Source organism: Balaenoptera physalus (genome assembly GCF_965194825.1).
Source record: "Balaenoptera physalus genome assembly, chromosome: 7".
In the NCBI taxonomy this organism is placed as follows: Eukaryota; Metazoa; Chordata; class Mammalia; order Artiodactyla; family Balaenopteridae; genus Balaenoptera; species Balaenoptera physalus.
In genome coordinates, this window is record NC_138886.1 from 100,858,414 (window position 1) to 100,875,293 (window position 16,880).

The 16,880-nt window shown below is 37.1% G+C and overlaps 2 protein-coding genes across 3 annotated transcripts in view; both read right to left on the reverse strand.

Moving 5' to 3' along the window:
• LOC309664276 (serine/threonine-protein kinase MRCK alpha-like) overlaps positions 1 to 1,409 on the reverse strand; it is a 42,708-nt gene extending 41,299 nt beyond the window's left edge. The window contains exon 1 of the mRNA XM_082469459.1: positions 1,338 to 1,409. The gene's annotated coding sequence lies outside the window, so the exon portion shown is untranslated. The remainder of the gene's footprint in view (positions 1 to 1,337) is intronic.
• LOC309664277 (serine/threonine-protein kinase MRCK alpha-like) lies at positions 1,338 to 12,903 on the reverse strand. 2 transcript variants are annotated; one of them, XM_082469461.1, is made up of 3 exons: positions 7,467 to 12,903; positions 6,961 to 7,091; positions 1,338 to 1,414 (listed from the first exon to the last, which is right to left on the reverse strand). In XM_082469461.1, the coding sequence occupies exons 1-3, from the start codon at positions 7,599 to 7,601 to the stop codon at positions 1,369 to 1,371; spliced, it is 312 nt and encodes a 103-aa protein (XP_082325587.1). In that variant the 5' UTR covers positions 7,602 to 12,903; the 3' UTR covers positions 1,338 to 1,368. The 2 variants fall into 2 exon arrangements, with proteins under 2 accessions (XP_082325587.1, XP_082325586.1); XM_082469460.1 differs by lacking the exon at positions 1,338 to 1,414 and adding an exon at positions 5,347 to 5,644.
• Between the last annotated feature and the right edge of the window lie 3,977 nt (positions 12,904 to 16,880).

Below are 16,880 nucleotides of genomic sequence, written 5' to 3' on the forward strand. Positions count from 1 at the left end.
AGGAATGAACCCAGAGGACATTATGCTAAGTGAAATAAGCCAGTCACAGAAGGACAAATACTGCATGATTCCACTTATAAGAAGAATCTAAAATAGTCAGACTCATAGAAGCAGAGAGTGGAATGGTGAATGTCAGTGACTGCGGGGAGAGGAAAATGGGGAAATGTCTGTCAGTGAGTGCAAAGTTTCAGTTACGCAAGATGAATAAATTCTAGAGATCTGCTGTACAACGTTGTGCCGATAGTTAACCATACGGTTAAATGCACTTAAGAACTTGTTAAAAGGGTTTATGTTAAGTGTTCTTACAGGAATTCCCTGGCAGTCAAGTGGTTAGGACTCCGAGCTTCCACTGCTGGGGCCCAGGGTTCAATCCCTGGTTGGGGAACTAAGACCCCGCATGCCACACAACAAAGAAGCATAAAAAACAAACAAACAAAAACAGTGTTCTTACAACAACAAAGAAGAAGCACAAGGAAATTTTTGGAGGTAATTGATATATCTATTACTTTGTGGTGATGGTTTCATGGGTGTATGTGTATGTACAAAGTCATCAAACTATATACGTTAAATAGGTACATCAGTTGTATATCAACTGCACCTAAATAAAGCTTTTCAAAATAAATAGATAAAATAAAATGTCTCCATTAAAATAACTGTTATAGTTCCTATTTTTCTGACTGGAGCCAGACATATATCCAAGGGTTCCTCAATAATAGAATGGGTAAATAAACTACAATATATTCATATAATGAACCATCATATATATTGAAATACAGTTGAACATATTATTGCTGCACGTGGATGAAACTCACCCATGCTGCAACACAAAAGGACATATACAGTATGATTCCACTTACATACATTCTAAAATTAAATCCTCTTGTGTAGGGATGCATACATCGTGTGTAAAAACATAACAAAAACAAGGACATCCTTACCATGAGCAGCAGAGTAGCAGTTGCCCACAGCAGAGAGGGAGGGCTTGCTACCAACTAGAAGGGCACACTTCTGGGGCATCAGTCGTGTTTCCTGTCTTCACCTGAGTGCGGGCTATAGAGGTGTTTTTTACACTTTTCTGTACGTGTGTCATAGTTCACAGTGTAAAATATTTTATTTGTTATTTTAATTCTAATACAGATGACCTTGTAACTTACATAAACTTGCAGCCTTACTTTCCATGAAAACTGTTTCTTTCCTATGTGCTTATATCAAAACTTCAGGCCTCCTTCAGGGAATAATATTAAAAACAGTTTTATTGCAAGAAGAAAGTGCTACTCTGAGCACATCAGTGACTTCTGAAGTGGCTGTAGAACATACTCAAGAAGTTTAGTACTTACTTCACACTGAGCCACGGCATAGGTAGTTGTATTAAAACGTGCCAAGGAAGATGAACTTGGGTCTGGTAGCACTAAACCTGGAACATAACAGCAAACATTTATTAAACTCAGAAAATTGAAACTAACGTTCATGCCTTTTTGGACCTTTATCTCTTTAAAATTGTTCTCAAACCATATTTTCAGAGGTAATCTGATTTATCATCTATATATACTTAAGTCAAAGTATGTTTATATTTATTTGTGTATGTTAAGTACATTTAATATATCTAAGCATTCTGCATCTCAAACGAAACAATAATTTTTAGCAAATTTATGGTAAACTTATAATGGAAGTATATAAATAAATTATATAAGTTTTCATGAATTAACTCCTGTGTGTCAAATCATAGCTTTCTTTTCCCTAATAGTATTAGGTTTATATAGAACTTGAAACAATTTTAGAAGCCCCAAGGGGATTTCAGCAATATGGTCATGCCAATGATGGCTGCTTTTCCTATGCTAGTTTCTCCCCACTTCAGGAATCAATTGCAAATGATTCCTCTTAGGTACCTAGTACAATTACCCCTCAGTATCCAGAGGAGATTCATTACAGTACCCACTGCAGATACCAAAATCCTCTGATGCTCAAGTTCTTTATATAAAATGATGTAGTATTTACATATAACCTACCCACATCCTCCTGTATACTTTAAATCATCTCTAGATTACTCATAGTACCTAATACAATGTAAATGTTATGTAAATAGTTGCTGACAGGTGGCAAATTCAACGTAAATTCTATGTAAATAGTTGCTGGTGCATGGCAAATTCAAGTTTTCCTTTTTGGAACTTTCTGGAATTTTTTAATTTAATGTTTTTGATCTGAGTTGGTTGAATCCACAGATGCGAAACCCGCAGATATGGAGGGTCAAATGTATGCATTTCTTTGGCTAAGTTTCTATAAGAAGAACACAGGCAGACATAAAACAAATATTAATTATACTTAAAACTTTTATCATATTGTCAAGGCTTTATTTATTTAGACAGAATAAAATATCCAACTACAAGGTTTTTTTCCTTAAAGGAACTTTAAAGAAATTCCATGCATTATCATTTAGCAATTTTACTAACTTTAAATATATTCAAAATGAAGTCTTATTGTAAGATTATAATTTTACTTAAATATGAGAGAAGAAAAAGCACGAATTCAGACTTTCTCTAACAAGCACACCTTTAGCAACTGACATTGCCGGGAGTATGAATTTTCCAGCTATAAATCACTAAACACAATTGCTTAATAGTCAAATAAGGAAAGGTGTTCAGAAATGCCACATAATACCGCACAAAGATTGTATTGCTCTGCAGCATTTAGAGAAAAACTAATGGTAAAAATAAAATTCCAGGGTAAAAATGTTAACTTGATAAAGTATTGTGATTATATATATATAGATAGATAGATATAGATAGATATATATGTAGTCTTTCTCTTTTAGGTTCCTTCTAAAAATTGTCAAACCTATCACTACTCCCACCTATCAGTGTTTTGTTATCCAAAGTACCCCATCCGCTGGTGCTGTGTAGTGAGCGATACTCCGGCCTTGACTTCTCTGCTGGAGCCTCAGCCTCAGCCCCGGAAGCACCACCACCTGAGCACGCTACATCACTTATCCTACATTCAGTGCTTCCTACACCTCTCTTGAATTAGAACCTCTCTTGGTTCTCATCTTTGCAAGGGTACTCAAGTTCTCTTTAATTGTTTCTTCTATTCCCCATAAAAAAGTCCACTCACAAATATTTATAGGACAGTTTTATTTACTTCCAGAGTTTGCCTATCCTGAATTCCTTATGAGCCTACTCCCTCCCCTCCAGAATATTCATCAGCTGGCACAGGCCCAGAGTCATGGGACTCTAATCCAATCCAATGTGAGCCAAAAAACTGTGGCATGAAAGGAAAGGGGAACTCACACAGGTAGAAGCTCCACTAACTCATTTGCCTAAGAAGTGGCTTCTGTTAAGACAATAAAATACCCCTTCAGTTAAAAGTAACATCCACAGTTTTTTTTTTTAATTAAATTCTCATATTATTAATACCCTCATAATGAGAAAAAATTAAGAAACCCATGTATTGAAAAGGGTGACACATTCTTAGCTTCCAGAGTCATGGGCAAATGTCAGGAAATCTTAGTGGAGAACAAAAAGGTTAAGAGATAGTTGAAAATGGCTTAAAGCGGGCTCGCGGAGGATGAAGAGTGGAGGAGGATGAGGGGCATCGTGATGCAAGTCTGAGGGAGTGTCCCATGACGTCTCCGCAGTTGCGCTTTGCCGTATCCCACTCTGCCTCTTACAGCTCTGAACACACGGACCCGTGTTGCCTCGACTCTGTCCAATTTGAACAACATCCGACTTCTCCCCATCGCCAGAGTGGTTTGCCTCATGCTGCAACACATGGGAGCATTCCAAAACTGGGAAGTGATTGGTATGAATTGAAAAATTTTACCAATGACAAACATGTTTTATGAAATATTTCGTCATGCTGAAAAAAAGGTAGTTCCAGTTAAGCATAATATTTTGCTTTCTTTGTGATAGAAAAATCTCTAAATTGTATAAAATAAAACCCAACAAAATGGCTCTTCGAATATTTTACCAAATGAGAGTAGAAACACACACACACACACACACACACACACACACACACACACACACACACACACACTAACCTTGGGCTCTAAGCTGGCTTACAAGAGCTAATCTCCCACCTTCATAGTAAACTGGCTCCCTTGTAGCCAGCTGGGCCCATGGAAGTGTAGCGCAATAGGTCCTGATTTAGGCAACAGTTAGTTAGCCCCATACCCTTTTAGATCTGAGTTCCTCACCCTTATTCAGGTGTTCAATTTCTAACCACAGGTCAGACTGGTACTTCTCTCTGGCTTTCATTTTACTAAAAGAGGCAGAAAGAAGGGAAGACATCATTAAGTGCTAAGTGCAAGAGACTGACCTATAATTGGATCCCACATAACTGGAATGTGGGGCTAATACAGTTAGTCTTCAGTAAAGCTGAACGTCTTACAACATTCCAAATAACATTCCTTGTTTCATAAGGAACCCAAATAATGGAGCAAATAAATGTGTATATTTATTAACTTTCAACCTGATTTACACGCCTACTTTTGAGCAAATGTGTGAACTGAGATGCCCTATGCATAAGATGAAATAACATATTTATTCTGAAAGATTACACAGATGTTCTTTGATAGCTTTTTACACTGTATCATTCACACACTGAGAAATGTTTAAATAAAGTATACTAGTCCTATAACTGGAATCCTGATGGAATCTTGATTGAATTGATACATTATCAGTTAAGGGAGAATTAATATCTTTATAATATTGAGTCTTTCAATCTCAGATTATAGTATAACTCTCTATTTAACTTAGGCCTTTTCAAGTGTCCCTCTTTAAATTTTATAATATTTCTTCCTAGAGGCCTTTTAGCTATTGTTAGATTTGTTTCTAAATACTTGATTTCTTATGCTATTGTAAATGGTGTGTGTTTAAAAAGGTAATTATTTAATATTTCTTCTTCATATATAGAAATACATTTGATTTGAGTATATCAACGTGATATATATTTATTTCTATATATTGACATTGGTTTTTCTATTGTCCAGAAAAAAGTCCACTCACAACTATTTATTGGACAAACATTTACTTCCAGAGTTTGCCTATCCTGAATTCCTTATGAGCCTACTCCCCTCCCCTCCAGAATATTCATCAGCTGGCACAGGCCCAGAGTCATGGGACTCTAATCCAATCCAATGTGAGCCAAAAAACTGTGGCATGAAAGGAAAGGGGAACTCACACAGGTAGAAGCTCCACTAACTCATTTGCATAAGAAGTGGCTTCTGTTAAGACAATAAAATACCCCTTCAGTTAAAAGTAACATCCACAGTTGTTTTTTTAAATTAAATTCTCATATTATTAATACCCTCATAATGACAAAAGTTTAAGAAATCCATGTATTGAAAAGGGTGACACATTCTTAGCTTCCAGAGTCATGGGCAAATGTCAGGAAATCTTAGTGGAGAACAAAAAGGTTAAGAGATAGTTGAAAATGGCTTAAAGCGGGCTCGCGGAGGATGAAGAGTGGAGGAGGATGAGGGGCATCGTGATGCAAGTCTGAGGGAGTGTCCCATGACGTCTCCGCAGCTGCGCTTTGCCGCATCCCACTCTGCCTCTTACAGCTCTGAACACACGGACCCGTGTTGCCTCGACTCTGTCCAATTTGAACAACAGCCGACTTCCCCATCGCCAGAGTGGTTTGCCTCATGCTGCAACACATGGGAGCATTCCAAAACTGGAAAGTGACTGGTATGAACTGAAAAATTTTACCCATGACAAACATGTTTTTAGGAAATATAACATGATGCTGAAAAAAAGTAGTTTCACTGAAAGATTTGACAACTGCATCAAGGTTTGTTTCATAAGGAACCCAAATAATGGAGCAAATAAATGTGTACATTTATTAACTTTCAATCTGATTTACATGCCTACTTTTGAGCAGATATGAGAACTGAGATGCCCTAAGCATAAGATGAAATAACATGTTTATTGTGGACGATTACACAGATGTTATTTGATAGCTCTTTACACTGTATCATTCACACAATGAGAAATGTCTTTTCCTTTTCATGTTTAATAAAGTATACTGGTCTTATAACTGGATCATTTGCAGCATATAAAGCTTTTGGCTTTAAATAATTCAACTTCTTGCACTGAAGTTGATCCACATGTTAACGATTACAGTTAAGTGAATAAGGCTTTAGGCATGAAAGTGGCCCTCAGAGGCTTATGTTTCTTCTCATCTCACTAAAATGACTCTTTTGGAGCATGTTTATGTAAGAAATGGATGTCATATATAGTTTTTCACACTGGTTTGAATTTTCTTTCTTTTCTTCCTTTTACTCTCCAATATTACACCACCTCACCTACACTGATGTATTCATTAGCTATGTTTATTGTCTATTTGTATGATTATCATCTACAGTGTTGGAGTTTAATTTGCTCTATTTTTGTGGTAAGAATGAAACAAACTGCTTCACTAACCAGCAAACAGAATGGAGAGAGGAGCCCTTTAAAAAATATACATGTTGCAATATACAAGTTACAAGCTATAATTAAAAATATGAGAAAACCAACCTCAGTAGACCCTTTAGAAGTTAAAGGTCTATGGGAAATAGGCCACATTTTGAGTTTACCTCATTCTATTTTCATTCAAAAATTTTTTTCCTACATATACGAGGTGTTTCTTACTAGAGGATTTTGGGTGCCTGTGAATCAAGGAAATTTTGCAAATAAGGAGAAAACAACAGAAACTTCATTCACAGATGATTCAGTTTTCAGTATTATTGATACCATTTTGTAGAGATGCCAGAATCAATTAAAGCCTGTTGAAAGTACATATGTTAAAAGTAACTAATTGCTTTCAAATTTTCATTACTTTTCACTTCACAGAAAAAAACTATTCTTTAAAAAAAAACACTAAACTTTATGTCATAGGAAGAAACTAAACACATAACTATGCTTTAAGTACTTTGCAACCAGATTATAAATAAGTCGTTTTAAAAATGGTGTCAGTCGGTCTCACCAGTTTAGAGTGCTTGGAGCAGCCTCTGGGAGGATCTTTCTGGAAATTCGCTCTCTGTCGAAAGCCGGCTCCAACTTAAGCATAGCTGACATATCCAGTTTATCAAATCGCTCCATTGCCCCTGGCATTTTCTACAAAATCAGATAAGAAGGTTTTGATTTCCATCTTATATTTACAAAATTTTAAATCACTTCTAGAAAAACTTAGGAGGTGCTGGGGACCATTAGTTTTCTTGAATAGTGAATAGAAAAACTGATTGTTAAATTGTATTATTTTCATTAAATTTGGGGATATTATTAAAGATTCATATGAACAGTCTCATTTTTCTGCTTATAACTACGATAGATGCCTCCCCTCCCAAAAAAGCAGGGCTCATCTCTTATGAAAAGGCATTTTTCAGGTTGAGATCTAGACAAATTGACATTATTCAGCAACTTTAGTATCATCATTTTTAGCTTTCCTTTTTTCCATTCTATGAGTCTTCCTGGGCTGTGACTGACACTCACTCTTGCTCCTTTAACCAAGCTGGAATTTCGTAAAGACTCCACTTCTTTGGTTTTTTCTAAGATCAAGTCCTGGGCATCCTTTTCATCCTTGATGCTGCAATATAGAAAGAAAAAACAGATATAAAATGCAAACATGGAAAAAAATTAATCAACCTAAATGAGGATATGAGAAAGATACATGACAGCAAATCTTAGCATAAGACTATTTAAGGAGTCCTAACAAGTAATTTACGACCAACAGAAAAGAGTAAAAATCTAGAGATGCTACCAAAATATATAGCCCTGGATTTTCACAATGCTCTTAGAAAATGTGAAGTGGCTGGCTAGACTTAAGGAACATTGGACAGGAGTAGACGAATTCCTAGGTTCAGACCACGTAGTTGGGGAAATCATTAATTCAAGGCAAAGACAGTTTTATGGACTTAATTAAGAAATGTCACTATTCCGAACTGTTTATTCTTAATTAGAGATTAATGTAAATATTAATGTAAGCATTGAAAATCTACACTACACCCATCTGTAAAATAGCTTACTGGTAAGCATTACGTACAGTCTACACCACTTATTACTATAACAGCCTTAAACCTCCGTTCCCAGAAGGATTGCTCAGTTAATGAGATGGTTAGTCCCATCACTCCCTAGCAAGTTCTGTGCTGGCAAATAAAAACTCAGGTATAAAAGAGAACGAAAGAAAATTTTAGACATACAAAGAGGTAGAAAGTTTATAACACACAGACTTTTCTGAAAGAGTTCTTCCAGGATGTTCTCTATTGCAAAACAAAAGCTGAATTCAAGAGAGAGGGAAACAGGATACAAGAACAGTGGCAACAACTATAATTGTAACTTATGATTAAGTCTAATATACTGTCAGTAAATTATAATCTGGATCTAAAATCCCATATGATATCAGCGTTAGATCTGGAGTGGAACTCTCAGAGTTCTGGGCCAAATGCAGGGAGAACACAAGAGCCCTACTCTCACTGTCTCCACTGGCCATTCAATCTTCGTGAAGCAGCAGTCGTCATAGAATAATGACTCTGCTGGATCAAAATCAACGCCTACCAGTAAATAAGCAAATTCTTTGAGCACCTTAGAAAAGATGTGCCCTATAGAAACAAATTACACAATTTTGAATATTTTTATTGTTAAGGAAAACTTAGAGCATCTTGTATCCTTACAGTAAGAGGTAATATTACAGATTCTCATATCACTGAACTTGAAAAATACATTTCTTCGAATCTGATCTCCAGAAACTTTGTTAGGCTCAATTATGATGTTTTTGTATTAAGTGTGATTATAGTGGAAATTTTTGAAATAAAGCTGCATCTCACATATACTTACATGTGATACATGATATGAAGGGCTTTCAGGAGAAAAAAATATTTCTTGTGTGGCTTCCCTGCATGTTAATAATCAAAGAAGCAAACTTAGCACAAGCTTGAACAAATTCTTATGGAATTTAAAAGGAAATAACTGCCTACGAACAAATCACAATTTAAAAAGTTTAGGCAAAACACAAGACAAACGCAAACCAAAATACGTGCAGGGAAGAAACAACAGTGAAACTAGTATGGGCATTGGGTCACATATTCCTGGGAACCAATTTGGTTCTAGCTGCTAGGATTTATGTGAACCTAAGTATATTAAAAGCATCTCTGGGGACTTCCCTGGTGGCACAGTGGTTAAGAATCCACCTGTCAATGCAGAGCGCACGGGTTTGATCCCTGGTCCGGGAGGATCCCACATGCTGCGGGGCAGCTAAGCCAGTGCGCCACAACTACTGAGCCCACGTGCTGCAACTACTGAAGCCTGAGCACCTGGAGCCCGTGCTCCACAACGAAAGAAGCCACCACAGTGAGAAGCCTGCGCTCTGCAAAGAGGAGTGGCCCCCGCTCACAACAATTAGAGAAAGCCCATGTGCAGCAACGAAGACCCAACGCAGCCAAAAAATAAATAAAAATAAGAAATAAAATTTTTAAAAAGCATCTCTGAATGAAGACACAAAATGGAGTATTAATATGTATTTAACTGGCAGAGTAGTTAGAAGCATCTGAAATATATACATTCAAAAAATTGTGTGTGTGTATACATGCATCAGAAGATAGATATATAGACATATATATACATATATACACATAAACATTTTGCCCCATTTATTTTATCTCTTGTTCACTCTCTTTCTCCATATGTTTTTCTTTCTGAATCATTTGAAAATAAGTCACAGACACTACGTTTTACTACCCCTTAAATACTTAAGTATAAGAACACTTCTTACATACTCACAGTACAAAAATAAAAACCTGGAAATCCAACATCGACACAACACTATTAACTAAAATATAGCTTATATTTAAATTTTGTTAATTTTCTTTATATATGTGTGTGTGTGTATATATATATTTGTACATTGTGGACACACAGCTTTTTTGTTGTTATTGTTAAATACACACCAAAAAAGAGCTTACAGAAATTGTCTTAATTTTTAATCTCAGTCAAAACTTTAGACTTGATAATTCAGGAAAGTGAGCTGAAGAATGTTTAAGAGTAATAAACACATTTAATTTCCTAATTCATTAATTTCATGATGTATTTAAATATAGTGCTACCTGTATTTCAAAGCACCATTTCCTGTTATAATTTGTAAGAAAAGAAAATAGAAATTTAGCTAAAAAAAAAAGTATTCTTTTGAAAGCAGAAGCCCTGAAACCCAGCTCTAAATATAAACACTATTTAGCATATATTTTTAAAAAGTGTAATTGAGTTATTACTGGTAAATTAATAGGAAAAGAACTGCAGACGTGGGCCTTAAGTACCTTCCTGAGGCATTCTGTAGGGGCTTAAAATCATTCACCCTACAGAATAAGGGCATTCTGTCCTTGCTCATAGTGACACAAACAGTCCCAGGGTTTCCCCTCCTGGAGACCTTGGTGGAGCAGGGAGGCCTGAAAGTCTAGCTCCAAGTCCTGCAACTGTCCAAAGGAGCTGCCGGTGTGAGGTCAACTGCTGCTCCCTGAGGCTGGAAGGGTCCTGCCCCAGGATTCCAAGGAAGGCACTGGCCTCAGTGGCAGTTAAATGAGAAGACCTAACTGTACAGGCTTGATGGGCATCCATGTATAATGGCCCATCGTGTGGGAAAGGAGGAAATCCTTCCCTGGATCATAGGGTGGGAGAAATCGAAAAGGGCATTCTGGTGATGACATTGTGATACTGAATCATTCAACATAGCCTTTGAACTCTGAACTTTCATATACATACATATATATACAAAATATATATGATTTTATATATATATATAAGACAAGCAGAAATTGCTGTAAGTCATTTCATAATTTTTTTATTCTGTTTTGTTTTGTTGAGATATTTCCTTTTGGTAACCATTAATTTTGATAAAATTTCAAACTTGCAGAAAAGCTTAAGAATAGACAAAGACATCCTGTAAATTCTTTATCAAATTTACCATTTTAAACATTTTGCCCCATTTACTTTACCTCTCTCTTACTCTCTCACTCCATTTGTTTCTTTGTTTTGTTTTGTTTTTTTCTGAATCATTTGAAAGTAAGTCACAGACATTAAGCTTTATTACCCCTGAAATACTTAAGAATAAGGACACTCCTTACATAATCACAGTACAAAATTAAAAACCTGGAAATTCAACATCAACACAACACTATTAACTAAAATATAGCCTCTATTCAAATTTTAATTGTCCTAATAATGTCCTTTGTAATTATTTTTCTCCAGGTTCAGGATGGAATCCAGGACTGCTAGCTGCATTTAGGTGACATCTTTAATCTGGAGACGTTCCTCAGTTTGTCTTTGTCTTTTATGACTTGGAGACTTTGACAAATACAGATCAATTATTTTCAGTTTGGTTTCCACATGATTAGATCCATGTTAGCAGCTTGGAGAGGAATTCCATAATACTGACGTTCTGCCCAATTGCACCCTCTAAGATGGCACAAACTCCAACACCATGCGCCCCAGGGACACTTGATGTCCATTTGTTGGTGATATTAACTTTGGGTAACCAGATTGTTATTTTACTGTAAATTTTCTGTTCTCCATTTCTAACTAATAAGCTGTTCTGTAGGAAAATATTTCAAAACTAAGCAGTTATCCTGTTCCTCATCAAACTTTCATCCACTGATCATTCTTACCTGAATGTTATTAATATGCTCTGAAGACAGGTTTCCAATGCCATCATTCCTTCTACATTTGTTAATTGGCATTCACTATAAGAAACAGCTTTTCCATTTCTCTCACTTATTATGTATTCATTAATTTATTTATACCTGAATATACTAATGGGCTCCGATTTCATCTTATTCCTTATTTATTTTGATGCTCAATTGTCTCCTGTATTAGTCAGCTCAGGGTACTATAACAAAATACCATAGGCTGGGTAGCTTAGACAACAGAAATGTCTTTCTCACAGTTCTGGAGGCTACAAGCCCAAGAACAAGGCATCATAAAAGTAGGTGTCACCCTGAGCCTTCTTCTTTTGGCTTGTAGGTGGCCGCCGTCTCACTGTGTGCTCATATGGCCTCTTCTTCGTGTGTGCTTGGAGAGAGAGAGAGAGCGGTTTTGATGCCTCTTATAAGTGCCTCACTCTCATGACCTCATCAAACCTAGTCACCTCCCAAAGCCCCCACCTCCAAATCCCATCACATTGGAGGTTAGGATTTCAACATATGAATTTAGGAGGGGAAAATATATTGATCCCGTCTGGACAATTATCTCCTATTGGTCAGAGGGAAACACTTCAAGCCGACTCTTAAGTCCTTTTCACAAGCTCCAATATTATTGGAAGGCTTAATTGTTTTCTGGCATAAGATGTACCAAGGTCATCTTGTTCTTTCATTGTCCTAGATATGGAATCAAGAATTTTCCAAGGACCCCTGTTTCTTTTTATGGGGAGTGATATTTAGAAAACAGCACACTATATGTGCTGTTTGCTACTGGCTTATTGCTCATTGCTACTGGCTTATCCCTGCTCTCGGTCCTCTCAGCAGAAAGAACTAGGTGAACATGCAGATATATGCACACACATATACATATACGCACACACACATGTACGTATACAAACATACATATACACGTACACGTACCACTCAAATACACATACCCATGTACACACACATGCTTGTACGCATACCACACATGCACAAACTTATATATACACACACAGACACAGAGACACAGACATATATACATGTATATAAGCTTTGTAAAACTAATAAAATGAAACACAAAATAGACATTTTAAATCTGATTCCTGAACCTGACACTATCACAGAAGCATATCTCTTAGGAAATGGAGTAGGAGCTAGACAACATGGTGAACAAACCTCATAGAATCAGGAGTCATTGACTCTTACCACACCTGTTCACCTGAGAAGCAGCTGTGAAGCATGCTAAGCAGAGTGGCAGCTGTACCTCTTAGCTATACCTTGAGTCTTAAATGTTCTGTGTTCAAAATCTCTACTCTTATCGTCACAAAGGTCATATTCACATTTACTTTAACGTTGGAATAAATATGGCTATATAACAACAACTCTTAATCTGTGAAACATAGAGATGAATACCTGTTTTCCTTGGGGACTTTGCTAGTGCAAAGCCTTCATTTGGTTGGGCTCATACTGAATGATGCACAAAGAGGCAAGTAGTGGATCAAGGGAAGGCAAGACTCCATGGGACACAATCTAGTCTCTTAATCTCAACTCTAGACCATGAGGAAATTCTCATTTAAATGAGAATTAAATGCAGTTAATTCAATGCTCTTAGCTATATTAAATTAATAGGTAATATTCTATATTATAAATCTCTTTTATAATGTAATCTTTGAGGGCAGGATTGATACACTCATAGCATTTTAGTGGACCTTCTGAAATCTGCTAAGAGAAGACTGGAAGGCAGTGTGAAAGAATGCTGTATCAAGGCTTGCTGAATGATGGATGTTATCAATGAGACCATCCAGTGTGGGTCAGCTCAGGGACACTCCAGATGATGGTTTCCAAGACAAGAGTAAATAAGGACCAGTTGGTCTGAAAAGTGTAATTGGAAACGGTTCTATATACGTCAAATTGTTTAAGAAAATTAATTAATTCAAGGAAGATAAATGATTACCTGCCACCATATGAAGTTTTGCTTGTTAGTGAGGGATTACACACATACACAACCACACACAATATTATTGAAAAAATTTTAATGATGGTTCTTTCCAGAATACTGTGTTCACTAATACATCTGGATAAGAGGAACTGTGTAGAAATCGTATACAAACTCCTCTAACCTCTTCCAACAAGCTCTAGTTTCTCCCCATCTTAAGCCAAAAAGAAAAATGATAAAACTTCAGCCCTCAGCTAAGTTTACCCCAGAATGACTATAAAATAAGACTAAAATAGCATAAAACAAAAATCCAGGTCTTTGAAGTCATTTGAGGACAGCCAAAGCCACCAAGATACCAGAGTAAAGGGAAATACATAGAGTGGGTCTTATATTCACCACAACCCTTTCCTTCAGAGCATTTGTTAGTTTGCCATTCTGTGCACAGACACAAAACAAAAAATAGCAGCCCAGAGCTTACAGCAATCTCACTGGGCTGCAGGAGCTGATGGCCAAAATTTGAGAAGAAAGGGAACCAAAGAGGACTTGACATTCTGCATGCAACTTCCTTCTGCACAGGGCATTTGATAAATTCTAGGCTGTACGGATGGATCAAAGAAGACAAGCAAAAAAGCAGTTTTAAGAGACTATAAAATGAAAGCAGAGTTTCAGCTGTTTAATGGTGCTGGAGAAATGGAAGTTGGAGTTCAGAGCCTATCAAAGAGCAGAAGTCCTGGTCAACATTCGAGGTTTTCATTTGAGACCTCAGAAAGTCTTCACCATGGGAGTCAGAACAAACTAGAAAATGCCAGCTTTAACAATGTCTGAAATACCATCTGAACTGGATTCAGGTGAACTACCTACTCTCTATCTGCCTACCAGCAGAAAATCCAATCTAAGGAAAGACAGCTTCATCCTGAGCCTCTATAATTGCTTATGAAATTTCTGTTATTTAATGAAAATGCAGTGCACTAAGAATTCCAGAAACATGATCAGGTAAACAAAAATACAAAAGTAAAAACAGACAATAGAGAAAACCCACAGGTAAACCCTATCTTGTCATGTCTCCAATCCCGCAGAGGCCAGCTGTGAGTCAGAGTTTATTCAGAAATGCACTCGTGAGCAATAATTATGGAAGGGAGGGTACAGGGGCAGTACTGGGAAGAGAGAGAAGTTGAGTCATCATGAAGACCCAATTATAGTCTAAACTGACTCCATGGAGAACTCTAGACCAAGAATGGGCTTTCTGAGTTGTGTCAACTTGCACAAAGATAGGCAGGCATTTATGTTCCTCATCAGTCAATGGATGTGGGCTCCCCTAGGGTGGTAAGACCTTGGCAAAGTGGTTCTGCATCTATAGCTGAGGCAATCCCTGGAGTTACTGAGAGCTGAAAGCTGTCTGCTGACAGAACTCCGAGCAGTGGAGCCAACAAACGTTTCAGTGAAGAGGGAATGTGGGTACACATCACATGTTCAAGAGGACGTATAAAAGATGAAAGATAGATAAAACTAAACTGGGATTTAAAAAAGATGTCGTGTTATTGGGACCTACGAAAAAACAGAAGCCAAGACAAGATTCAATGTGCAAGATATTTATTAGGAGGAACGCTTGTAAGAGTGTATTAATCATGTTTGTTATTTTCTATATTTTATGATGCTTTGATATCTTGAGGCCTTATGGACCCAGAGAGAGATTGACCCTTGCAGGGTTAGCTAACTCCTAGAGATAGCAAACAACTTGCCTGAAAGCATGCCTCTGGTATGCAAACCAACTAATCCAGAGCCTATACTCCCAACCACCTCCTTTATCTAATTCTCACACACACCAAGCCAGTATTCCTCCTGCCCTGCATCACCTCCGTGCCAGGTACCAGACAACTAGGGATGACTTTTATAGCCCAGAGTCCACCAAAATCATTCAAACTATCCAATCTTAGACCTGCTCAGATGCTTAGCCTGTCTTACCTTTCCTCCCCATGAAACCACAATAAATTCTCTGGCTCATGCTTTCGCCTCTCCTTCTCCCTCCTGACTGACCCTGGTGCTTCCCCATGTGGCCCTGCAGGGCACAGTATGCTCCCTCCCCTTGGGAATTTTAAGTAATAAACTCCTCCTTCAAGGCAGTCATCAGTCCATATCTGTCATCTTACCATACCTAATTAAACCAAATCCAAGCTACCCACCATAACAGAGAGGAAATGGAGAGGGACCCTGGGCGAACCCAGATATGACCACAGGAGAAGGAAAGAGAGAAGGAAGGAACATGTGTGGAAGGACCTTATACTGAAGTGCAGTCTTAAGGTATGCCTGGCAAGGATGTCGGGGATACCTTAAGGCAAACTTTCCTGGCAAATGAGTCCTCCATCTCTCAGAACCATCCTGACCTTGGTATTCCTACAAAGCTCACTGTCTGGGATCAGCCTGTGGGAATCACAGCCCCAGTACAAACACTGTGATGAATTTAGAATGCAGCTGCTGAGACCAATGGTCAATTAAATATAGTCCCTACTTTGGGAGGTAAGAGGTGCATTCTCATGGCCACAAAAAATGGTAATTCTAGAACACAAAACATGTAACTTGAAACAGAGATTCAACAGATGGGATATTAGTGAACAGGAAAATGGGTCAATAAAATTTTTTTCGATAGAAAAATTATGGGAAGGGAGAAGGAAAATACAGAAAGTTTGAAGACTGTACATGAAAAGCAGTGAAAATGTATAACAAAAATATTTATAGTACAAGAATAATGAAGAGGGAGAATTGGACAAAAGTAGTATTAGAATGGGTACTGACCAAGAATTTTCCAAAATTAATATCAAGTGACAAATTCAGAAAGCTCTACAAACCTCAAATCTGACAAACAAAAAATAAGCCAAATCTAAGTTTATCTTACTAAAATTGCCAATAATCAGTGACAAAGACGGGGAAAAGAATCATTTTGCTTTCAAACAGAAAACAATAACATTTTTCAGAAAAATTATGGGAGTATCTCTCTCATTATTTGGTCAATAAAAGAACAACATTTTTTAAGTGCTTAATGAAAATAACTGCCAACTTACAATTCTATACCCAGTAAAGAATATACTTCAAAAAAGAATGTGGTTATACTGGAGATATAATATGGAACATGATGAGTATCGTTTACATGGCTGTATGGTATATTTGAAAGTTTTTAAGAGAGTAAATCTAAAGAGCTCTCATCACATGGGAAAAAAAAAACATTTTTAGCTATATGAGATGATAGATGCTATCTGTAACAATTACAAATTCACATACTCTTTCACTCAGCTATTCCACATACAAGAATTT